General features: G+C 37.1%; 1 protein-coding gene across 1 annotated transcript in view; it reads right to left on the bottom strand.

Moving 5' to 3' along the window:
• The window catches only part of CNTN6 (contactin 6), a 292,595-nt gene that overhangs the window by 98,712 nt on the left and 166,414 nt on the right, over positions 1-27,469 (bottom strand). Inside the window, 3 exon segments of the mRNA XM_032411799.1 lie at positions 228-330; positions 2,569-2,772; positions 16,742-16,837. Of these exon segments, the coding sequence (XP_032267690.1) occupies positions 228-330; positions 2,569-2,772; positions 16,742-16,837 (403 nt within the window).

Below are 27,469 nucleotides of genomic sequence, written 5' to 3'. Positions count from 1 at the left end.
ATGCTCAAACTACAGGAAATATCAGCACATTTAGGGGAGAATTGCAGTCCCAATCATTTTCAGAGTATTAGGCATGTTTGTTTAAAATTCCAATCAGAAAGTTCCACTTTTGCCCAGCATTTGAAATCTATTTGGTAATTTACCTTAGAGCAATGTTTGAATAACAAAAAGGTTTAAAAAAAAATTAAACAACCAGAAACAAAACAAAACAAAACAAAAAACCTTACTTTCCAAGGGCAAAGCATTCCAGTTTTACAGATGAATCCTTTGCAGCTTGTATAGTTTCAGGAAAACGCACTTCAATCTTTGGTTCATATTCCCCCATCACACCTGTTAAATATCAAAAGAGCTAGCAGCATTTCTGGAGAATAGAAGTTTTCTGTGAAGTAAATGCTTCATTAACCAAAATCCGATTATTTTGTCCTTCAATTAAAAACATTTTCATATACTTTAAAGAGTGATAGAGGGCAAAGAAACTACATGATGCTACTTAAGGAATTAGTTCATTCCCTTCTTGCTTAAAAAAGAAATATCTAAGATATATCAAAGTATCAGAATAGAGGCAACCCAAATTTCCCTATATTCCATGGTAGAATCTTACAAAGAATTTGTCTTTCAATTAAGAAATGAATGCACCTCAATTCTAAAATATTTCTGAATTATCAAGAATGTTTCTTCTCTAGAGATATCCAGATCTATCACCCCTTCACAGAACTCTTGGGGCCAGATCTGTTCAGGAATAAGGAAATTTTCAGTTAACACTGTAGGAGTTCTCTTTATACAAAATAACAGTTTTTCTGCAACAAAACCTATAAAGTAATAACAATAACTGGGATAAAGACATAAATATTCTCATGTCAGTTCACTAAGGATTTACTGTTAAGTGAGTTTCCTGTTCACTTATAAAAAAATTTTGTTTTTGTAGTTTTAAATTTTTCAATAAGGAATTGTGGATATGGGCTAAGATTAGGATAGGACAGTACTGTAATGTATGTAAATATGCTATCTACCAGAGGTGTAACAGAAATATATTTCTAGTCTATCCTCATTAACTTAATTAATTTAATCAGTGGCCAATCAAGATTCCTCAAAAATTTTTATTTTTTTTAACTTATGTACCAAATACCAGAGTAATATGTTCCAAAGGTAAATGATTTATTGGTGGCCAGTACAACTGCACAGAAGCTGAAATGTACAAAATATATATCAAATAAAAATACTTCATTTTCAAGACCTTGATCATTCCAAACATTCAAAGAAGCTATGGTTGAGGTGGTAGAGAGTACTAGTTCAGCAAACTAAATTGGTTAAATTTTCTATGTTCTATTTTCTTGACATCTGATTTTTCTTGAGTGACTACTTTTAGAAGACGTTTGATATTTCTTATATTAATACTATTAACATTAATATAGTATAATTCTTCTGATCTGTTTTTACCACGTATGCACTGAAGGGAATAGAGGGGATAAAAGAATGAAGGAATTAAGAAGGGGAGAAGAAGGAACTAAAAGTAGACCAGAAAAAGGAAAAATTATGGTAGAATTTCTATGCATATTATTGGCTTATGAGCTCTTTCTGTCATGAACAGTGTACTCACTGAAGGGGAGAAATTGGACTTATGAATAAATCTAGTGGTTGCTGAATTCTGAATTAAGTCTATGCAAATATATTTGGGTGGTTAGTGATTATAAAAGCTCTGTCATAAGAACTCCCTGTATGGAGCTAATTCCATAATTCTGTTAGCCATCATTAGCATTATTTTCTTGCTCTTAAACCCCTCAGAGAGGAGAAAAACTCTGTGAGGTACTATATTTCAAGTCCAGATCTGATCATAAAATGCATCAACAGGTTTTCTATCTTTACATTTACCACTGTGAATATTTAATTAAAGAATCGACTAGAGGATTATTCTACTTCGATGACTTCCCTAGGTTTTCTAGTTCTCTAAATCTTGTGCCAGCTATGTCCTGACTAAGCTACAAAACTCATCAGAGACCAATTTGAATTATGTTCCTCGGAGGAATATAATTAGTATGAATCTTGTGTTTCATTCCTCTTTGGAATGCTTATAATTAATGTTTGCTTGCTTTGCTTTCCTCGGATGTGAATTTTTTTCCCATTTTGCCAGCCAGGTAAATAAAGGGTGAACAAAAAAGACAAATATGGAAGAGAAAGAGGCATTAGAGAGAAGCTGCATCATATGCTCACTGAAAACAATATTATTCACTTAATAAGTTTGGCCTCACCCACACGTGCACACACACACGCCTACTCCCCCAAACTTTTTTTATATAAAATGTTCCTTAAGCAACGAAAGGATCTGTTCCAATGCCAGTGAAGAAATGGCACGATATACCCAGAATCATATAAACTGTACCATGTGAGTGAGTTATGGAATTTTCTATTTTATTTTTTATGCTATCTGATTTTCATCATATTTGTAAATTGAACCTCAACTCATTGATGATGTGGCCCCTCGAACCAGAGGGAAACTGAAAGCTCAACAGATGTCCCCAGGCTTCAAAAGCAACGGACAAAGTATATTCCCAAGATAGCTCATCATCTTACCATCAGTGCGCTGCACTAATGGAGTAGGTGGTCCTTGAACACTTCTCTGGGCTTCCTTGTTTGTTATGAAGCAAGTGTAGTTGCCCACATCTGATGGTTCCACTTTGGCAATGTACAAGTTTCCTGTCTCTTGGGATACAAACCGCCTGTTGTCCTCTTGAACATATAAGGGGTTATCATTGAAGGTCCATGCATAAGATAAATCTGGAAAACAAAAAAATAAGCATTATCCTTACTGTATTCATTCTTATCTGAAAGTTTTGTGCCCTCTTCTCCATAATTAGAATAAAATTGTGCCTCTGTTTGTCCAGTTGATGCCTGCTGTCCTGGTATAATTGTAATATTCCCTTATATTCATATATATTCAAATTTGGATGATATATTCTATAGTCATCCTGCCCATCATTGGCTTTGTGCATTTAGGGATGCAATGATGGCATGCCAAGAGAATAAGTGGATGAATGTATTAAGAACAGCTGTAACATATATAAAATATTATGGGCTTAAAATGCACACTGAATTTCTCCAGTAATGCTCACATTAAAACAGTCTCTCTATATGCAGTCCAAAGGATGCCTGCACTAAACTGTTTTATGTCTGATTCTTTTAACATGTATTTTTTTAATGTTCACCTATGTTGTGTGACTATCAGTACTTCTTTTTTTGAAGATTTTATTTATTTATTTGAGAGAGAGAGAGGGAGCGTGAGCAGTGGGGAGAGGTAGAGGGAGAAGCAGGCTCCCCACGAGCAAGGAGCCCAATGTGGGGCTCAATTCCAGGACCCTGGGATCATGACCTGAGCCAAAGGCAGATGCTTAACCCACTGAGCCACCCAGCTGCCCCAACTATCAGTAATTCTTTGCTTTCTATTGCTGAGTGATATTGCGTTTTATAAATATACCACAATTAGTTCAGCCACTTTCTTGTTGATGAGCATTTTGATGGTTTCCAGGTTGGGAACATTATGTATTAGGTTGAAATGACTGTCTGTCGACATTTTCATTTCTCTTGAATAAGGCCCTAGGAGTGAGAAATAAGGTAGACAGATGTATGTTTAACTTTATAAGAAACTACAAAAAATTTTCCAAAGTTGGTGTACCAGTTGACCTCTCCAGCAGAAATATATGAGTTATAGTTGTTCCATATCTTTGCACAAATAACATGTCAATTTTAAAAAATTTTAGCCAGAAATCTTCGAACAAAGAAAAATATTCCTGTGGATTAAGGTTTTTAAGTGTGGTACTATCTGAAAACTAAGAAATTGTATGTATCATGGAAACTAGGTAGAACTGAACTTACGTCTAGGGAAATAGAAGAATATAACTGGTTCTAATGGGACACCAAAATAAGTGAAATGCACAGGTGCTAGGGGTGAAGAAGGGAAATACACAGTTTGAAAACATCTTCACCTGCAGATGAACTTAGAAATCACATAATAGGAAATCACAGCTCATAGAACAAGAGTTGAAGCAACTAGGGGCCTCTTGTTCAGGCAGAGGCTGCGGGTCATATTTGTCATCTGCACTTATATTAAAAACGGGTGCAGAAGCAAGATATGGTAGAGCCAAAGATGATTAATTATTTCTGATAAGTTCTAGCAATCTACCCCAGGTGGAAGCAGACTATCTGAAGCATTTTTCACTAACTTTACAGAATTTAAATTCTCTAAGATGAGGAGGCAATACAGATCAATAGCTAGTCTGACCTTAAATTTGATCTATATAGAAAAACTTATGAGGAAGTGGGAGTGTGGGAATGTTGCCATCTTTATCATCTCTTTCACCAAGGAAAAAAATAAAGCACTAACACTACACTTAGGAAACAGATTTTAGAAAGCACAAAAGGAAGGAAGGAAGGAAGGAAGGGCGGAAGGGAGGGAGGGGAAGAGTGAGTATACAACCGACCATTAATAGGAAGGGGGGAGGAGCTTAAGTATTGCATTCTAACAATTCGTAAGTTATTTTAGTAAAAATGAATTCATCTATACTGACAGAACTCTGATATAATTATCAGGAAAGAAGAAAACATGAGAAGATGATATGTTAGAGAACAATCAGCAAAAATGCCACTTATGTGTAGAATGTGAAAATGTACAAAGTGGCATTAAATCTATAAAACTAGTGTTCAGGTAGGAAAAAAATCCCAAATGTATGGTTATGTGAAAATCATGTTGTAAATCAAGACATTTAACATTGTGTATATGTGTGCGTATGTATGTGTGTGTGTGTGCATCTGTGTTTCTTTATACAAATTATTTAATTTAGCAACCTAGGAATGTATATAGAGGTTTTCTTAGGGTGAGGGGAAGAAATACAAAAGACTTTTACTCTCTACATAATGTGTTTCTGTCATATTATAATTTTTAATTCCTATGTAATATTTGTGTAAATGGGGAAAAAAACAGGATGAAATAGTGTCAGGAAAACTAAACACTAGAATGAATTACAACTTGTAAAACAGTAAGACGAATAATAGTTTTCATTCTTACTCTGAACTGTTCAGACTTGAGTATTATGTTTTATTTATTATAATCACTAAGTAAGCTTGTTAAAATACAGAGAGCTAATCCTATTCCTAGCAATTTGGTTTCCTTGTATCTGAGTGAAGTATCACGGAATCTGTATTTTCAACACCCTATGAACGGCTCATGTGGTTGAACTGGAATATTATGTTCAGAGCACCCCTTACTGAAAGGGGAATTAAAATTCTCAAGTATATCAAGAGACAGATAATGAACATAGCAAAGGCCAGAAGTTAAATTACAAAAGAAAATGATAAGAACTTAAATTTTTACCTGGGGTCAGGGTGGGGAAGAATAATTGAGCGGTCTTCATAGATTCGAATTGCTGTCATGTGCATGAAGGGTTAAATAAAGCCCTTTCTGTTGATGCCCAGGACGCAAAAATAGGACTTTAGCTCTTGGGGGTTACACAAGGTCCTTAATATAATGAAGACCAATCTAAACTTCAGAGCTATAACAGCAAGTGATTTGTGAGGTAATGAGCTCTCTATCATTAGAGATGGCCAAACAGAGAATGGATAAGCTATGTTTGAAACGTTGCAAAAATATTTATTTTTTCAATGAATGGGAAGTTAAACCTATGTTTCTATGGATTGTCTACTCCACCCTCAACATTCCTTTGATCTCCTTAACAGTCTAATGCTTTTAGATCAAGTATGCATAAATGCAACTCACTTTTTAGTTTTGAAAATATGCTTTGACATTCTCATCCTGTTCCAGGGTATTGAAACTTCATTGCTTTTGCAAGTCCCTACTGGAGTCTTTTATCATTTCATGTGGTCTCTTGCTTCTAAGTTTCTTTACTGATGTCCTTTGCTGCCTCACTTCTAAGCCTGTTACTCTGTCTCCACCAAAGAGTTGCTCAAAGGATTTTTGTTTGAAAGTGAGAGGTATCTAGATAGTAAATTTTTCTTCAATATAAAGAGGAAAAAATGTAGTTCAGATTCCTTTGTTGTCAGTGACTCCTCATCTTTTGAAACTTTTGTGAAATAAAGACAATCTTGAGCAAATTCCCAGGGCCATGTCTCAGTTTAGGGATCTTTATTCAGTGCTGATTTGGGGAGCGGAATAAGCTCTAACTCTCCGAAATCCAAGGTTAACCCTTCTCACTTAACAGAAATTACAGGTTGTCACTAATGCCCAAGAAATCTTTGAATTCTTTACCCTATAATCTTGAGAACTGAGACTGCAATTTCCATTTCTCCCTTGGTGAATTCATTTTTACCTTAGTTGCTAAAACTTTCTCTGATCTATTCCTTCTTTAATAGTGGAACATTTAGAAGCTGCCAGAAGAAAATGGTCCAGAAATAAGAAAGATTACATAAAGAATAATAAAAAAAAATGAGTACTTTTATTTCATACCTGTTTCATCATCCCAAAATTTTGTTTTGTGACGCTAATTGGATGTTGATTTAATATGCCCATTAAACATGAGAAGCTACTAGAGCTAGGGATATAAAAGTAATTTTCCAAAATCACATTGTTTGTGTGTAAAAGGAGGAGTACTTGAACCTAGATCCTTCAGATGCCAATCCTTTGCTCTTTCCCTAATACCACTTTTCTTCTTTTCTATGTATCTACAACTGATCCTCTTCTTGTCATGTCATTATGTCAATATGATCCCCTTGGAGCATCCTTCCTTACTCTCAGACTTCCTTCCAAACCTGCAAACTCTGCATATCAAAGCCTACTCAGAACTAGGACAAAAGTTCCTCACCACTCATCCGCTCCCCCCATCAACACTGTCTGTCCTGTGTTCAATTTCCTCAGAATCTTACAGAATAAAAAGTCAATCTGTCATTTCAATTACTTAAACGTGTTTATAGCCACTGTTAGCAGGGAACAGAAATGCATTTGCTAAACCATTAAGAAATAATTCTTTTCTCCAGAGTGGCCTCACTAGAGGAGCGATTTTGAAACTTTAGTGTGCATAACAATCACTTAGAGGACTTGGGAAAACACAAAGTGCTAGGTTCTACCCTCCCAGTTTCTCTTTCAGTAGGTCTGGGGAGGAGCCAGAGAATTTACATCACTAACAAATTCTCTGGAACTACTGATACTGATGGGTCACAGAACACTACTTTGAAAATCACTAATATAATGGTAATTCTCAATCTCCCCTGTATAATCATACCAGGAAGGAAAATGGCTCGGAGTTTGATAAAATGGTGACCATCTTGTATATTTCTCTTTGGGTGGCACGTGGGAGCCTAGAGAAAAGGATGTTCCTCAGTTCATAGATGCATGGCATGTCTGGGATGGAAGGGACCTAAAGATCTTCCAGCCCAATCTTCTCATTTTATAGGTGAGTAAGCAGAGGGGAAGATGGCAGCAGCTCTGTGACTAGAATCAAGGTAGCCCTTTGCGCTCTTCTCTGAATTGGTGAAGATGCTAACCTGCAAGCCCTTCCTGTCACTGTATTTTTCATCCTTCCCTTCTCCCTTCTCCCCATGGGCTCCCTATTCCCATTCATCCAAATAGGCTGTAGTGGGGGCTTTTATCTATTTTGTTCCATCATCAGCCACTGTCATGCTTAATTTGTATATTTTTAATGGGGAAAGAAAAAAAAAAAACTACCTCACAAATTGGAAGTTTAAAATTCTTCCCATTTGGCTTTTCTTAATTAAATGTATAATTCATGAGCCACTTACTTTGAAACCATTGGATTTTTAAAATATTTTCTCCATCATCTATGACATTTATCTGTTATTAATGATTGTGATGCATTTTCCCTATGATGATTCAGCAGTTACATTAGAACTGAATGATAATTGGTCCTTCCTGAAGCATTGCCTGCAGTTGCACATTGACACCATCCTCTGCAATTTTAATATTATTAGAAATGGCAGATCTGCAGTAAGCAACTGAAGACTCTATCTGCTGCTCTCTCAAGCATACGACAAATCCTATTTTCCCCAGAGCATGATTATGTTTTGACATCTTTTACAGCCCTATATCTTGCACTGTAATATTTAAAGTACAAGCACAAGAGATATATGCAATCGTACCCATTATATGGGATGTAATTTTTATTAGAGGGGAAGTATCCCATGTGAAAGAGACCAATAGTGATAAACACTGACATTGAGAACTTCTATTGGCTCTGTAAAACAGACTTCAAAATTGTTAGCATCTTTCTAGAAGTAGAAAATAAATGAGAAGAATAAAGGATTCAAAGCATAGTGCTCAGATTTAGTGGATAAATCTCCCCTTTGGAATATTCTGGAATGGGTGTACTTTACTGCAAACTTTGTGCAGAGCTCTAGGGTTAAATGTGACCGCCTGTTGGGTGGTAAATCATGGTTATGCTAGCTCAGTGGCAAAGACCTAATCCAAGAAAAATAATTCCTTTTCTGGGTTGAAGTCATTGATATTGGTATTGAGCAAGTTTATGATGTAACCCAGAACACTGCCCTGACACCTTTACAACCACTCCGATTTGAGTTCCCATTTGGTCCACAATTACTGCTTAACCACCTAGATTTTATTAGATCCCTTTTGATTTACACTTCTCCTGTTCAGAATCATGGCGATAGCTGCTTTTGTGGCCTACAAACAACCACTAAGTAAAGGCCCTCTGAGTTTCTGTTATTGCTGACTTCCAAAGAACTCTAGGGCTGGCACATCCTATCTGGAAAAGGAATGAAAACACAGCCAGCTTCTGAATGAATTTCCAAGAAACCTCCAATTTTAAGGAAGACTGGGTAAGTCATGGGAGGCAAATACAGAAGGACTAGACTTCCTTTTTTCTTCTCAATTCCCATCATCTATGGGTGAATTAAATACAGAGAATGTAAGAGATGGGTCATTCCAGTGGTTCTCAACCAAGGGTGACTTTGCCTGAGAGGGGATATTTGGCAATGTATGGAGTTTTTTTCCTTCTCGCTATTGGGAGAGGAGGTGCTATTGCATTAAATGGGCACAGGCCAGGGATGTTGTTAAACATCTTCACAATGCACAGGACAAACTCCATAACAAAGAATTATCTCACCCTAAATTCTCAATAGTGCTGATGTTGAGAAACCCTGGGCTGTACAAATGGAAACAGACTATAACCTAAGAGTTCTGTTTGATGTGCTGGAAAGCAAAGGAAAACATTCTTACTGGGAATGAATAAGATTCTGAAAGTAGACAGAGGAAATGTGGAGCACAGGGCCTAGAAAATGAACGCTGGGACTCTGGTTAGCTACATGATCTTTCTGGCTCTAACACGGTCCACTAATATTAGGCAAATCAATTTACCTCTCTAGGATTTATCTCTCTACATATTCTTCAATACAGATACACTTGCTATTTCCATTTATACTTCATTTAGCAAATGTTTTATGTTGTGGGCCATATTATGCCAGACCAGATTAGGCAGCAGAATAAATGCAGTAGGGTTTAAACTCAAGATATGTCTTCTTGGTCAAGTTAACACTAACTTCTTTAACACAATTACTCAATTTATAGAATGGAGAAATTTTCTTTGAAAGTGTTACATGAGTTGAGGCACACAAAATGCTGAGCTGAGTGTCCAGGATATAGGAGGCATTTGTTATCTTATCCAATCATGTGGTGTTAAAAGAGAGAGAGAGAGAGACAAGAGTCCTCAAAATGGAGTCACTTGTGCTAAGTCCCACGTCAGCCAACCAAAACTTAATACCTAATCTAATTCTACTTTCGGCCTCTCCCAGAAACGTTACCCTTCATGACCCTTAACCAGTCAATCTGGAATTACCTGGTCAGCACTAGTGAGGTAACCCACCTGATAGACCCTACCTATCCTCCAGAGGAAGGTGACCTTGCCTGAAACAATCTACTCCTTGATGGAACAACTTCCTTGTCCTGCCTCTTTCTGCCTATAAAAGTCTTTCATTCTATATAGCTCTTCAGGGTTCCTTTCCATTTTTTTTAAAGATTTTATTTGTTTGTCAGAGAAAGAGAACATGCACAAGCAGGGGGGGTGGCAGGCAGAGGGAGAAGCAGGCTCCTCGCTGAGCAAGGAGCTGATGCAGGGCTCAATCCCAGCACCCTGGGATCATGACCCGAGCTGAAGGCAGACGCTTAACTGACTGAGCCACCCAGGTATCCCATGAGTTCTTTTCCATTTGTAAGATGATATGCTGCCCAATTCATAAATCATCAAATAAAGCTAATTAGATCTTTAAATTTACTGTTAAATTTTGTTTTTTTAACAATGTTAACTACCAGATTTAGTTCTCCAAACCAACTTTCCCCCTAGATAGGTAAATCCAGCTGCCTAGTCAAAATTTTCATTGTTCTATCTAACAGACATCTGAACGTTAAAATGTCCCCAAAACAAATTCCTGATTTCCCCCATTCCAAAACCTGTTCTCCTTTTATTGGTATCATCCCAATAAATGGCACTCCATTCTTGCAATTGCTCAGCCTAAAAACCACTCCTCTATTTCTCTTTACAATCTACATCCAATCTTCCAGGAAATTATTTCAGCTATTCCCTCTAAATATATACTTGTTCACCTGTCTGCTGCTATCATCCTGCTTCAGGCCACCATTACTTCTCACCTGAGTCATTGTAATCACCTTTAACTCCTTATATTATTGCCCCTTTATGGTCTATTCCTTGGAATAAACTTTTTAAACTGGAAATCAGAGAAGGCATGTCAGTCTTTTGCTCAATACCACATAATGCATTCTAATCTAACTCACAGTAAAATTCAAAGGCTCTATAATATCTTTAAGATAGTGTTTACAATCTCATCTATGCTCCTGTTTGCTCACTTTTCTTTATCCATACTGGTTTCATTTCTATTCTTCTAATGTGCCAGACACAGCTCTACTCTAAGTCCTTTGCACATGTTGTTCCCTCTGTCCAAACTGCCTTTTCTCAATGTCTCACTCTCTCATTCCTTTAGTTCTCCTCTCAAATGCCAACAAAGCCTTCTTTGGCCTCAGAATATACAACAGCAACACCCACCACTCCCTACCCCATTTAGTTTTCTCCCTAGCTTTTATTACCATCTGTCACATTTTTATATTTGTTTATTATAAGATTCATGAAGATAAAGACTTTGTCACATTGCTCTCCACTATATCCCTAAAATTCACTAAAATTAGTGGCACTTAGTATGTACACAATAAATATTTGTTGAGTAAGTATATAGTACAAGTTCAATAATGCTGGCTGTCACTATTATACCAACAGGCAACTGTTCTGCATATCTGCCTTTTACATATTCAAGCAACCCCAAAGTAATACTGTCACAGATGATTTGACCTACTCACTAAGAAAACACCACTGTCAAAACAAACAAACAAACAGAAAAACAAAAACAAAAAGAAAACACCACTGTCATTTACTCTAGAAACAGAAGGAAAAAAAAAACAAAACAACTAATTGGGAAGAAGGGCATATGAAAATTGAGCACTTTTTCCTCAATGTAATTTTCCTTTTTATTCTATAACACAATTTTGAGTTTTTGCTGGAATGATTTTCCATTTATGTTGAGTTGTCAACATTTTTATTGACGGAAATACAAATGCTAGGTTCAAATAAAGTGCTATCTTCCTACCACAGACATAGATACTCCAAACTACTGGCATAAATTCAACTATTCTACCAACCTAAAAGTTATATCTTTGAAGACGATGGAATATTTCCTCTAAAACAAATTTTAAACCTCTGATTTTTATGAGTCCAGGATTGAGAGTTTTATATCGAGACAATAAAGGGAAAGAATCTGCTTTACTTTAGATATGGTGAAACTATTATTTCACAGTGAAGGTGATCTTAATTATTTTAGACAACATGTATCATTTCTTCACTCTATCATTTTTAAAGAAAATCTCATGTGAAGCTCAGCTAACTCACTGCACCCATGAAGATCTACTGACAGCTTATTTTCATATCCAACCTACAGCTTTGGCTTCAAGGGTTTCATGTCCATTAGAAAAATTTAGAGTCTGAAATTTTGCTTTCAGTGCTGTTGCAAATGACTTAACGCAGAATCTCTGTTACAAGTGACCAACGCTCTCACCCAAAGCTCATCCTGGAGGTGAGTGAAAAGCCATGGTAGTAAGACCTCTTGGCATGGCAGTTCAAAGTCCACCTCTAGACTCAGTGACCCTCCCCCAAATGAATAAGTAAAATAAATAGTGTATTGCCCTTCCTGTCACGTAAACCTGGATGTAGAGAAGAGACCTTAGAATCCCCCATAGACCTAGTGGAGGAAAGGAAAGGTCTTTATTTAGCTGACTACCAAATTTTACCTTTGCCAAGCACCAAGAGGCTAACTAGGAGACTTGTATTTTTCTGACATGGGTATCCAAATTAAGGATAATAACTATAATAGACAATAGAAGGGATTTTTAGAGATTGTGTGGAGATGAGGGAAGTCATAGACTACCATTAAGAGCATTTGGGAGAAAGGAAAGTGATGTCTAATAGGGAAAATGGGGTTTCAATCAGATGTGCATTGTAGGACTCTCTGTGTTCTTCAGACAAAACTTTCAGTAAAACTTATATTTCTCTGTAATATTTTAGAATTGTATTTTTTAGGAAGATGGAAACGAGGGCTTAATCTGGCTCTGTTGGCATTGAGTCAATCACATTCATGGAGTTTATCTCTAGTTAAGAAGTAGGATTAAGGAAGTGAATATACTTCTTTCCTCAGAGTATAGGGAATAGTTCCTGTTTTGTGTCCAAATATCACATTTCTAAGAGATAAAGCAGAATGTTCCAGTTTTGTGTTCTGGCATTATTGCCTGGGTTTCTTTTCTTTTTCACTATGGATACTTTCCTCTAGAATAAGTTGTATCTGTAAATCCTCTCTTTCTAGAAGAATAGCACATTTGTGGTTACCTTAAAAATTGGGTATGAAACATCCATGAGAAAGCCTATTCTGGAGTCAGGTCTCCTTTGGTCTATTCAGAAAAAAAAAAAAAAAAAAAAAAAGGACATCCATATAACAGCACCTGTTCAGTTTGGCTTATGTTGATTACTCTATTTCACTGACTTGTCACTAATCATTTATATGGGAAATCCATCTACACACTTTTTTCTTTTCTTTTGTTCCTAGAGCTATTGTTTTTTTCCTGGGTAAATTTATTGGATTCAGCCTAGTTGATAATTTTTCTTACTCTCCCATAGTTCTTTTTTTTTGGTTTTTGGTTTTTGTTTTGTAAAACACACTAAAATGTATTTGACAGGCAGGCCTGCCTGGTTAAGAAATGTTTTCCAATTTTTTGTTATGATACTAGAGAGAAAATAGAAAGAACTCAGAATGTTCTGATAATATCAAGTTTAATATAATTTCTCCCTTGTCCTGGCTAGAGAGATTTGAACTATCCGAAGTAACTAATGTGAGGGATATTCTTTGCTGCTGGCTCTGAAGATGGAGGAAGACATATGGTAAGAAATGTGGGCATCCACTAGACAATGAGAGTGGCCCTTGACATCTGGCCAGCAAGGAATTGGGAACCTTAATCCTACAATAGCAAGGAAATGAATTTAGCCAACAACTTAAGTAAACTTGGAAGTGGACTCTTCCTCAGACTTTCCAAAAGAGAATGCCATCTGGTCATGACTTTGATTTTATCCTTGTAAGAGTCTGAGTAGAGAGACCAGCCACAGTCTTCCTTTGGCTTCTGACATACAGAACTGTGTCCTAATAAATGGGTGTTGCTTGAAGCTAGGAAGTTTTAGATAGATTGTTACATACTAAAGAAAAAAATATATATAGATATACATACACACACACACACACACACACACATATACACACACATACATATACATATATACATATATGTGTATATATATCCTAAACCAAGGAAAAAATTTCAAAGACAAAAATGTCTATGTGTAAAGTTGGCTCAATTTAAACCCGCTGTCCACTAATCCAATTTGAAGGTTATCCAACCAATATGTTTCTCTACATTCTTGAAGTCTTTCTTGGCACAATTCACCACAGGAAGGTGAGAAAGGAAAAGGAATAATAAGGATTTGTTTTAAATGAGCCAGTTAAAGACACTCTTAGAACTCTCAGCAAATCCAGGAGGTGTAAGAGTGTTGAAACTATCTGAGGTTTAACCATTAACTACAGAGCTTTCTATCCAAAGGCATTTTTTTTGAAGTCAGAAATTCCTGCATTGGAATCTTGCCTTCATTTACTAACTGAAAACTGATTTACTTAGTTTATCTGAGTCTTGGTTTCCTCATTTTAAAATTATTCTTCTTAATTATTGGAATACTGGGAATGAGAAAATAAATGGAAAGCCCTTATAGGGCCTGCTCATGATAACAATTCAATAACTGGTAGCCATTGTTATTATTATTAATACTTTCTCCTTCTAATTAATTGATGACTATTTGTATAATAGGATCAAAGGGTATCTGTCAATATTCCCCTCAGTTTTGATCTGGGAGAACTATAAGGAACAGAAGAACAATATTCCAGTATTTTTGCCCTTGTGGAGATGAGGAAGCCTATGGCATACCCTAGAGCTCTGGGGATGAAAATTCCTATAATACCTGGATGAAGTCAATATTGACTAATACCCTTGGAATCCTGCTAAAACATTATATATGATATAATCAAATTTGGTATTAGACAAGTTTGTCATGACTTGCATGCAATAGGCATTAGTTATTCAGTTAAAAAGATCTTAACTGAAGGCAGTGTTCGTCTATCTGTGGCTTAATTTCATGGCATTAAGCAGAGAGACACTGTTACAAGGGTTACATAATCAACATATATTTTAACAGTGGTAGGTAACAAGGGAAACTTCTACTTGTCTGCCTTTTTTATTTTTATTATTTTTTCTAAAGATTTTATTTATTTTAAAGAGAGAGAAAGTTGGGGGGGGAGAGGAGGGGGAGGGAGAGGAACAAGCAGACTGCACTGAGCACAGAGCCCAACTCGGGACTGGATCTCAGGACTCTGAGATCATGACCTGAGCTGAAACCAAGAGTTGGATGCTAAACATACTGAGCCACCCGGGCGCCCCATTGGCTGCCTTTTTAAAATATGTGACATTCATTTACAAATATTTGACATTTCTGCTACCTTTATTTAGAGTAAACAAAGTTGAAAATAATCTTCAATTCTGTCAAGATTCTTTGACCAAAGTCAGAGCATAAAATGACATAGACTGACAGCACAAACAGACATGACTTTGTATATCTTGTCATCTTAGGTTATAGTACTAAAAAATAATTTCCCTATGGTTTAAAAATAAGCACCATCAATTTTTTTCAATGCTCTGGAATAATATTATTTTATCTCAGATAGCATTGAAAACAGTGTAACTCTCACCTAATATTTCAGGTGAGCATAATGCTATACTACTCTAATATTACTGAATAAAATATTGTTAACTTCTAATCAGTTTCCTTTTCTTTTTTCCTTTTCTTTTTGTATCAGCATTTCATGAGATTGTGTAAAAATGAAAATAATGGAAAAGTGTTTTCAAGTTTTTAAAAGATTGTTTAATACAGGAATAAGTTGCTTCCATTTTATTTTTAATTATTTGTTATATTTGCTTTCAAAATTTTCCCATTGCAGAGTGGAAATCAACTATAAAAGTGCTGCTCTAAGGAGCCAGACTGCCTGGATTTGAAGCTTGGCTCCGCTGCATATCAGCTGTGTTATCTTGGACTGGTTACTTAACCTCTGTCTACCTTATTGTTCTCATTTGTAAAACAATAATCATAGTATCTCTCTCATGAAGCTGCTGTGAGAAATTTAAAAGTTAGTACATACAAAGTACTAACTGTGTAAGATCTCTACTGTGTAAGAACTTGCTATTATTATTAAGGTAACTGTAATACAATCAGTGTGATATTGAACCGTACCAAATGAAATGACTCCAAGGATATTTTGATACTGCCTCTTCCAGATTCACCTTTGGTTGAGAATCTACCAAATTTTACCAGATCATTTGGAATTTGACAAAATGCAACCCCAAAGGGGTGAGAATCAGTAGGTGGTTTAGGTCCTTGGCAACAGGTTAATTCACAAGTCAATTCAGATTCTTACAAACTAGAGATTGTCATTGACTGCATGATTTCACCATTGCTAAGAGATATTCTGATGTTGTGCCATCCAAAATTTACTTCTAATTAATGGAGTAGCTCTCCTCTTCCAATAGTTAAAATGAGGTTGCCAAGAGGAATGGTGGAATTTGCTTTTCCATAGAGGTCAATAATAATGAAATAACAATCTTAAGCTTTCTTTTCTGAATAAATACAAGCCATTACACTAATCAGGTTACATTCATTAGCTCACTAATATTCATAACAGCACTACAGTGCAGATATCAGTTAGTGTCTCTATTCTACAGAAGAGGAAACTGAGCCCAAAGAGGTTAAACAAATTGTCTCTTGTCATTCAGGGTGAAAGCATCAGACAGCAGCAGTGGTCAGTTTCACTTTGTATGCTGGCACTCACAATGGGTGCCATGTTGCAGGTCCTTAAGGTCATGTTTGTTGAGTGATTGCTTGAACAAAAATTTCTTTTAAGATTTAGATTAGTACTGTTTAGATACAGTAGGATGAACATGAAGAGGCTTCAAGGTCCTTTTGAATTGATGAAGAGCTACCATTGACTTCAAGACATGATGTGCCTTCTTCACTCCTCTAGTGACCACATTAATGCTATCACCTAAATTACCCCCCCACCACCATACCTCCAAAGTGTGGTGGTGGGCCACAGAGAAGCACCACACCTTGACCTTCTCGGACGGACACTGCGCTTCTTGTTTTGGTTTCAAAGTCTTCGATATCTTGGAAAACAAACAAAACAGCTTTAGAATTATCTTGCAGTAAAAAAAAAAACATTTTAAAGTAGAATCTTGAACTTATTTTTATTCCAAGTAATGAACACTCATACTTGACTGACCAGAAGATTTAGTTGATGATCAATTTATCTACAATGGTTATTATCTCTAGAAATCTTGGTTTTCTTTTCTTCTTTCTTTTTCATATAATTAAATGGAGTATGTGAGGAAGACATTTATTAACATTACTTATTATCTGTTTGCTTTTATTCTCCCAGGCAGCCTGTAGCCCAGGAGGAAATCTTTAAAACCCAGCACATATTTACTTTCCTTGCCCAGGGAAGTTGTGATTAAAAAAACAAAACAAAAAGTATGCAGCAAGTTTGTTGCAGTCTTCTAGCATTTTAGATTAATGGTTGGTATTTGATGTGCAGATGGAGTCCGTGAAAATTTAGGATGGAATGGTGTGAGGGAAAGAGTTCTATGTGACAGAACTATTGAGAAAGAAGGTATATTTTCTAGTTTTCTCATTCTACTTCACAAAGCAGTTTCATGATCTTGTTTGGAGTGTTGTAATTTCCTACAACATCAGAGAATCATAGAAATTCACTGTTAGAAGAAAACTAACTAGTTATCTCGTTAAGCCATCAACATGAAGTACAAATCTTTCCAAATTCCTGGAATCGTCATTCAGCCTTCAGGAATGGGTACTTGTTAAATTTCTCTGAACCTTAGTTTTTTAATCTGTAAAATCCCATTATACACTCGTTTACTCTTTTAACAAATTTGTATTGAACCCCTACTAAAAATACAGGAAGTATATTTTTTTAAAGATTTTTTATTTATTTGACAGAGAGAGCACAAATAGGCAGAGTAGCAGGCAGAGGGAGAAGGAGAAGCAGGCTACCCGGGGCTCGATCCCAGGACCCTGGGATCATGACATGAACCAAAGGCAGTTGCTTAATCAACTGAGCCACCCAGGTGCCCCTACAGGAAGTATATTAAGGAGAGAAGACATATTGGTAAATAAATCAGGCATGTACCTTGCCCTTATTGTGCTTATTATCTAATAGGAAAACTAGAACACAAATTAAAAAACAAATAAACTAATGTACATTTACAAATTGTGATAATTATTGTGGGGTGAAGACTGCTATTGTCTACAAAAATGTATTCTCCCTTCTTCCATAGTAATAGATTTGTAGATCAAATACGCTTTTCTAACCAGAGGATACATTTCTCAGACATCTTTGCAATTAATGTGGCAAGCAGAGAAACTTACATATATTATGTGTGAAAGGAAATCTCCACAGTTTTATGTTCTCCCCCACACCTAGATTGCCAATGACATGAAAGATCTTGTTGAAGATGAAAGAGCCACATTAACCTGGGTACTTGAGTGACTGCATGGAATATAACCACAGCTGATCTGGAACATCTACCCTGGGTCATTATAGTAGAGACAAGTCAACTTTTATCTTGTTTTAGACATTTATTTTGGGGTCTCTGTGTTATAGCAGTTTAACCTTTTATCCCAACTGATATATCTTGTGAATGAAAAGAACAGAATGCAGATCTGTTGGATGAGAAAGAGACAGCCATGCAATGGTGACATGGAGCAGGGAAAATATTCCTTGTAGAAAGAAAAACAGGTTTCAAAACCTAGATGTAGAAAATGGCAGGGAAGTGTCACAATATTGAAAGGAAGCACTGTTAATGGGCACATAGTGGGCAAGGGTCAATGAAAAACTACAATAATTGACATTTGGGGCTATTATATTACATAAGGATTATATTAAAATTACAAAGGGAATATCTGGAAACAACTGAATAATAAATCAGTGCAGAAGTTGAGTAATATCTGCAACATTCATAGAATGGAAGGCCATCAGTGATTAGAAAGAATATGTTAATTATAAAGGACTGACTTGGAAAGTTCTTGGAAAGTGAGTTATACTATTAAGTTTAAAAAGTTCTAAATATTGCTATGACATTATCCCACTGTGAAAGAAAAAAGTAAAAACCTAAATATGAGCATCTCTTTTAACTGGTATAGAGAAAATTATAGAATATATATTTTAATATTCACCTTGGTTGTCTCGAGAGAGCGAATGGGACATATGGAAGTAGAGATTATTAAATCTTTACCTATACCTCTCTTTATCTTTAAAAAAATATTATAAAGATTATAAATTGTGTGTTTTTTTGCTCATTTTTAACAACTTTACTGGAGTATAAATGCAATAAATTATTGGTGTGATTTAGAGAAATTGAAGACTTCTATTTTGTATATATTATGTGTGTCTTTATCCATGAGTTATTTAAATGACAACATCATGTATGCTATATAACATATGAGCACTGAACTCAGAGGAGAGGCAAGGTCCAGATTTATAAGAATAGAATTTATCAGTATATATATAGTATTTAAAGCCATAGGGATGTGTGTAATCCCCATCAGATGACTCTTAAATTTTTGGCATGAGCAATTTTATAGACAGTCATCTAGAATCAAACTCTAAAAGTCTGTAATATTTAGAAGTAGAGTAGAGGATTATGGAGAAAGGAAAGGGAAGGAGGGAAGGAGAGTGGGACAGAGAGAAGAAGGGAAAAAAGGAAGAAAGCAGGGTCTAAGACATGGAATAATATGTGGACAGAAAAATGTCATTGCATTAGGCAACATGAAGGTCACATGTAATCTTGACAAGAGAAGTTTAAGTGGAATTATGGAGAAGAGGTCAAAGTGAATTGAGGGGTGAATAGTAGGTAGTAGACAAGAACATGGGGATCACTGGTGTGCAAACTCTATAAAGTTGGTTATGAATGGGAGGTGAGATTTTGAGAACAGGGAAAAGTCTGGAGGGCAGGGGTGCTGTACTGATGTAAATAACCAGGTAAAGAAAGAGGTTGGGGGGGTGGAGCAAGATGACGGAGGAGTAGGAGACCTGGATTTCGTCTAGTCTCAGGAATTCAGCTGGATAGGGATCAAACCATTCTGAACACCTACGAACTCAATAGGAGATCGAAGAAAAGAATAGCAACAACTCTCTGAACAGAAAAGCGACCACTTTCTGGAAGGTAGGACGTGCGGAGAAGTGAATCCGAGGAGATATTTGGGAGGATAGACGGCGGGGTAGGGGCCTCCATCGGCCGCTTCTGGCAAGTGATAGAGCCACGGAGCACAAAATCGGAACTTTTAGAAGTCAGCTCCACTGAGGGACGTCACTCTGGTGGCTAAGCTGGGGGTGGAACCCTCGTGGGACAGTGTGGTCTCAGGACCCTCGGGGTCACAGAAAGACCGGGAGTACCTGAGTGTGGCAGAGCTCCCAGGTATCGGAGCAGGGAAGCCAGCTGCAGAGACGGAGCCGAGGCGCGGGCTCTCAGCTTGGGGCTGCCATAGACCGTGATCCGCGGCACAGTCGGGCCACTGCTCCTCCAGCAGGGACCCAACAAGCGGCAGATCCGGGGAGACTCCCCTTCCTCCCCCGGGAGGAGCGGCGGGAGCGCACTTCAGGGATCTGCTGGGTTTGGAGACTCCGCACGGGGTCGGGTGCCAGAGATAGAAATGCTCGGTCACAGGCCGGGTGAGCACGGAGTGCCGCCGGAGACCAGGGAGATGGGAGTGATTGACTGCTTTTCTCTGGGGCCTCACTGAGGAGCGGAGTCCCGAGTTCTCGGCTCCTCCGGGGAGATTGGGAGGCCGCCATTTTCATTCTCAGCCTCCAAAGCTGTACGGAAAGCTTGCAGGGAACAAAAGCTCCCGAGAGCAAACCCAAGCAGATTACTTAGCCTGGACCGGGCAAGAGCGGAGCAATTCTGCCTCCGGCAAAGACATTTGGGAACCACGGCAACAGGCCCCTCCCCCAGAAAATCAGCAAGAACAGCCAGCCAAGACCAAGTTTACCCATCAATGAGAATGACAGAAGTCCAGCACCAGGGGAACAATGCAAATAGAATCCATGGCTTTTTTTACCATGATTCTTTATTCTTTTCAAAGTTAATTTTTTTTAACTGTCTTTTTTTTTTTTGAATTTTTCTTTTTCCCTTTTTCAACCAACATCTTATCAATCCCTTTTTTAAAAAACATTCTTATTTTTTATTTTTAGAGTCATATTAGATCCCTTCATAGTAGTTACCTGTATTTTTGGCATATATATATAAGTTCTTCTCTCTTTAAAATTTTGAGATAGTTTCTTCTAACAGATCAAAATATACCCTAAATCTCTAGTGTATGGTTTTTTTCTACTCTCCTGCCTGATTACATTCTCTCCCTTTTTTTCTTTTTTTTTTTAAATCCTCTTTTTTCTTTTTTCAAACAACTATCAATTCCTTTTATAAAATTTTTTATAATTTTCATCTTTACAGTCATATTCCATCCCTTCATCATATCAACCCTTATTTTTGTACATATATAAGTTTTTCTTTCTTTAAAATTTTGGGAGGCCCTTTCTTCTAAAAGACCAAAACACATCCAAAATCTAGTGTTGTGCCACTGATCTATGTACCAGCCTGATCATATCTGATCATATTCTGTTTTGTTTTGTTTTGTTTTGTTCTGTTTTTGTTTGTTTTTATCTTTTTCTTTTTCTTTTTCTTGTTCATTTTTTTTCTTTTTCTTTTTTCTCTCTTTCCCTTTCTTTCCCCCCTGCTTCAGGTCTTTTCTGATTTGTTTAGAGTATATTTTCTGGGGATGTTGTTACCCTGTTAGCATTTTGTTTTCTCATTAATCTGTTCTCCTCTGGACAAAATGACAAGATGGAAGAAATCATCTCAACAAAAAGAATAAGAGGTAGTACCGACTACCAGGGACCTACTCAATACGGACATTAGTACAATGTCGGATCTAGAGTTCAGAATCATCACTTTAAAGATACTAGCTGGGCTTGAAAAAAGCATGGAAGTTATTAGAGAAACCCTTTCTGGAGAAATAAAAGAACTAAAATCTAACCAAGTCGAAATCAAAAAGGCTATTAATGAGGTGCAATAAAAAATGGGGGCGCTAACTGCTAGGATAAATGAGACAGAAGAGAGAATCAGTGATATAGAAGACCAAATGATGGAAAATAAAGAAGCTGAGAAAAAGAGAGATAAACAACTACTGGATCACGAGGGCAGAATTCCAGAGATAAGCGATACCATAAGACAAAACAACATTAGAATAATTGGGATCCTAGAAGAAGGAGAGAGGGGGCAGAAGGTATATTGGAGCAAATTATAGCAGAGAACTTCCCTAATTTGGGGAAGGAAACAGGCATCAAAATCCAGGAAGCACAGAGAACCCCTCTCAAAATCAGTAAAAATAGGTCAACACCCCGACATCTAATAGTAAAACTTATGAGTCTCAGAGACAAAGAGAAAATCCTGAAAGCAGCTCGGGAGAAGAGATATGTAACCTACAATGGTAGAAACATTAGATTGGCAACAGACCTATCCACAGAGACCTGGCAGGCCAGAAAGGACTGGCAGGATATATTCAGAGCACTAAATGAGAAAAATATGCAGCCAAGAATACTATATCCAGCTAGGCTGTCATTGAAAATAGAAAGAGAGATAAAAAGCTTCCAGGGCAAACAAAAACTAAAGGAATTTGCAAACACGAACACAGCCCTACAAGATATATTGAAAGGGATCCTCTAAGCAAAGAGAGAGCCTAAAAGCAACATAGACCAGAAAGGAACACAGACAATATACAGTAACAGTCACCTTACAGGCAATACAATGGCACTAAATTCCTATCTTTCAATAGTTACCCCGAATGTAAATGGGCTAAATGCCCCAATCAAAAGACACAGGCTATCAGATTGGATTAAAAAACAAGACCCATCGATATGCTGTCTGCAAGAGACTCATTTTAGACCCAAAGACACCCCCAGATTTAAAGTGAGGGGGTGGAAAACCATTTACCATGCTAATGGACACCAAAAGAAAGCTGGGGTGGCAATCCTTATATCAGACAAATTAGATTTTAAACCAGAGACTGTAATAAGAGATGAGGAAGGACACTATATCCTACTTAAAGGGTCTATCCAACAAGAAGATCTAACAATTGTAAATATCTATGCCCCTAACATGGGAGCAGCCAATTATATAAGGCAATTGATAACAAAAGCCAAGAAACACATCGAAAACAATACAATAATAGTGGGGGACTTTAACAGCCCCCTCACTGAAATGGACAGATCATCTAAGCAAAAGATCAACAAGGAAATAAAGACTTTAAATGACACACTGGACCAAATGGACTTCACAGACATATTCAGAACATTCCATCCCAAAGCAACGAAATACACATTCTTCTCTAGTGCCCATGGAACATTCTCCAGAATCGACCACATCCTAGGTCATAAATCAGGTCTCAACTGGTACCAAAAGATTGGGATCATTCCCTGCCTATTTTCAGACCACAATGCTTTGAAACTAGTACTCAATCACAAGAGGAAAGTCAAAAAGAACTCAAATACATGGAAGCTAAAAAGAGCATCCTACTAAAGAATGAAAGGGTCAACCAGGAAATTAAAGAAGAATTAAAAAAATTCATGGGAACCAATGAAAATGAAAACACAACTGTTCAAAATCTTTGGGATGCAGCAAAGGCAGTCCTAAGAGGAAAGTATATAGCAATACAAGCCTTTCTCGAAGCATCCGTGCCGTTTATTTATGTTATTTACCAAATATTAGTATTCTTTCTTGTAGATTTGCTCTCTATCCATGAAAAGTAAGAGTTCAATGAAATAGATGGATTAAGTCAGATACAAAAATTTAGTAACTCTTAAATGTACTCTTTTTAATAATACAAATATTTGGCCAAGATAAGCTCTACTTATCCCCAGCTACACCCCCTTATCTTCTTCCAGCTGCTCTTGACTAGCAGTCATTAGCTTTACACTAATTCAGGACCTGGCATGCCTTGTCTGTTTCTTATAGAGGATTTTTAATCAAATATGTGCCTTTTCTTCTTTGGCCATGGAAACGTTAAATCAACATACATATGTTGGTACTGTTGATGTGAACTATTGCCTTGACTTGGGAGTCCTTTATGACTTGGGTTGGCATAATTTTAAATGTGACTCAATAAGAATCAAGCTAACAAACTCTTTTTAAAACCAAAAATCAATATATCGTATTCATTGTTTCTATTTCTAGTAGTAATAAGAGGTAAGGATTTAAGAATGTTTTTCCTACTATCATTACTGAAAGGTCCCATTAAACTGTCATTACTTTTTAATGGTCACAAAAACAAAAACTGTCACAAAGGAGTAATGAGAAATTGAATGATTCTATGAAATTAACAAGCTTTGGATTGAATTTTCTCAGTGTCACATTGTCAGTGTGCCATACTCCCAGTAACATCAATCATGTTCTCAGTGTTAATCAGAAGCCATTATAACACATTGTTGATAAGACCACTGATATTTTAATATATTCTGTGTTTATTTCCACTTATATAGGATCCACTTGCAACATAATTTCTTCCTGCCTTTTATGATTACAATGTGGTATCTAATAGTTGACATGAAAGGAAATCAACATCTCTCAAAAGTCATACAAGTCCTGTTAGCTATCAAAACACAGTCATTCCAAAATGGTACTAGTTCACAGGTTTTAATTAATAATTCAGATTTTAAAACTGTTTAATAGCCACATAGATGACAGACAAGATATAATTCTGCTTTATTTAAACTATGTGCCATCTCATGTGAATATGCTTTGATCAAGATCTGTTTTAAGTATCCAACTTGTATCTCAAGTGCCTTTTTGCTAGCCAGAGACATGATATAATTCAGATATTTTGAGGCAAGGTTGCCTGAATTGGGTAGCCATTTGAGCATTCAATTAGATTTTCTTTGCTCTGTAACACCTGTAAAAACTCTAGATTTATTCTTATATGAGGAGAGGCCAGAAAGAACCACCAATTTCTATTTTTGTCCTATCCATTTTTGTTCAAGAGAAAACAGCTTGGTGTGAGATCGTTCCCTGAGATGGTCTCAAATTCTGAACTATTTGGAGACACTCCCATAAGCCACAAAGGTGACCTGCCCAGGCTGTCCTTGTGCTCAAGGTATAAGTCCTGCAGAGCAGGTTGTTGTTAAAGACCCCGATTGTTGAGGTTGCTCTCATTAAGCCATTCTGATGACCATGGCTTATCAGATCCTGTGGTTTTATTGCTGGTTTTGGAGGAAGCATTTGGCAGGAGCATAAGCAAAAATGCAGTCACAAACAAGGCTCTGTTCCAAAGGCCAGCAGGAAGTGCCTGAGAATGGCCCATAAAATAAGCTTTAAAGAATTACAGGGCCATATGCTCTCTCCGGGAGCAACCAAGGTGCAGAGGAGGGACAAGGGCCACCGAAATGTACTTAAAATTAAGTCCAAGCAATGTTAAGTATTGCAGCGTCTAACTGTAAGGAGAATACATCTTTGCAGCTGCCATGTGTAGGAATGAATCTCAGCCTAATTAAAGTGAGAAAACTGTATTATTTGCTGCCAAGGCCTGAGGATCACAATCAGAGGATGTGCTTGGCAGTGCTAGTCCCTGACACAGAAGGAGGCCAGTGGTTTGCCAACTCTCATAAACTTGGAGGAAAGCTATGGGTACCCGGGGTTCATTGACCCAGACCAGGAGGACGCCTACGAAGTCAGGGATAGGAAAAGATATTCACCAAGAAAATGTGCATGCTCCAAGCAGGACATACTACAGCTGAGCTGTTCAAAATCTGAATAATAATATTAACTGGACCTTTATTCGCTTGCTATGCAGTATTTTATTTTAATATTTTAAATCTTTATTTTTCTTTCTTTCTGTCCTATATCAAGAATAACTACTATGTGCCAGACACTCAGTGAAGTAGTTTCATTGAATTCTCATGACGACCCCGGAATGCAGGTACCGCTATCACATTCACTTAACAAAGAAGGAAACAGAGGTTCATAAAGGATCAGCAACAGACCAGAGACCACACAGTTTCTACAGGTCAAGACAGAACTGAAGAGGAGGTAGTCTGGTTCCAGAGCTCACACTCTCAGATGTGATGCTCTTCTGCTTTCCAAATGTTCACTGGGGTCTTGCTGCCATACGCAAGATATAAAATAGGCATAAACTGCCACTCCATGTTCCAACAAACAAACAAACAGACAGACACAAAAGCTTAGTGCCTTTCCAAAAAATCCTGCAAATTCCTGGATTGGAGAAGGAAGTGCTATATTTTCAGGTTTAGAAATAGTTTCACTTCTGATATCCTCACTTTTCAGAATCCTCGTTGTGTCCCCTCCAGGTGTATTTCCTGGTTTATCTCCACCCTCGTGTCCCTGCAAACAAAGAACTCAGCTCCTTATCTTGACCTACATACAGTGATAGACACCAATCTCTACCCCCCCACCCCCCCCCACACTAATAGGAAGCACCATCAGTGCCATATTTGTGCCTCTGCTAATCTTATGGATTTAATCAGATGCAATCCAAACACCTTGAAATCAAATATTGGATATTTAGTTCTTAAAAGCCTATAGCTCTCCCCTCTGTTGTTTATGTCTGCTCTCTCTCTCTTCTACAAACTTCCTGTTTCTGGAGCGGGAAGAAACCCAAATTTTCCCCTTTTCTTCTGCAAAGTTCACGTCCCCTATCTACTACTACCACACTCAGAAACTCGAGAGATCTGCCCTCCTTCACACAGCTTGTAAGTAAAGGAAGTAAAATTAAATTCCAAATACCATGTCTCCGGAGGGTATTTGCTTACACTGCCTCTCTAAATAGAGCTTCCCCACCACACAGACCGTATGCTCTGCCCCCAAAGCAGAGATAGTGCTCATTTCCTCTCTCTCTGCACCTCAAAAACAACTTCAATAATTTGTTACTTTGAGAATGTTGAATCTGATTTTAAATTCCAAGGTTTCTTGTACTGTACTTTGTTTTGCACCAGTAGAATACTATTCCCCCTTTGCAAATTCTGCAGAAGTTTCAGCACCAAAGGTTTGCACTGGAGTCAACAGGACTGAGGAGTATTTGTTCACCTTCCTGATGCAGTTTCCACGTTGGAGGTACGTGCTTTGTTTTGGCCTACGGCAAGAACGTTTTGCCGGGTGAGAAAATGCTGATACCCTGCCCAGCAAAAGGGAAATGGTGAAAGATACCAAGAATAATTCCCTAGTTCTGTATTAGTCTCACAAAACTCCTAGACATGATATATGTAACTTTTGAAATCAAAGTACTCCATAAGAATATCAAGACATTACAGTAAGGTTATTCTGAATTCACATCTGTCCATCAGTTTTCTCCTTTGAAGAGGACCATTCATGGAGAATATCAAATGGTTCATGTTACTATTTCCTATTTCTTGGGTGGTTTGGAGTAAGCTGAAATTCTTGATGCTGTAATTAATTTTCCCAGGCCTTTATTAAGTGGCATACAGAAATATCTCTACTGAGACCAATTTCATTTTTTACCATCATTTTCAGGATGCTATATACTCAGTTACAGTGTTCATGATATTATTGTGTTTCCTAGCATAACTCAGTAACATAACATGACATAACCTAATAAAGCACAGTGCTATTGTCAAATTCTGTAAAAGAGGCAGTAGCTGAGTCTCGATATTGAACATAAATTTGGAATGCTAATATCTAAGCAAGAAGTAAGGAGATATT

The sequence above is a fragment of the Phoca vitulina genome, unplaced genomic scaffold, assembly GCF_004348235.1.
Source record: "Phoca vitulina isolate PV1807 unplaced genomic scaffold, GSC_HSeal_1.0 scaffold13, whole genome shotgun sequence".
Lineage (NCBI taxonomy): Eukaryota > Metazoa > Chordata > Mammalia > Carnivora > Phocidae > Phoca > Phoca vitulina.
Note: the sequence above shows the minus strand (reverse complement) of the source record. Positions and strands in the feature narration are given on the sequence as shown.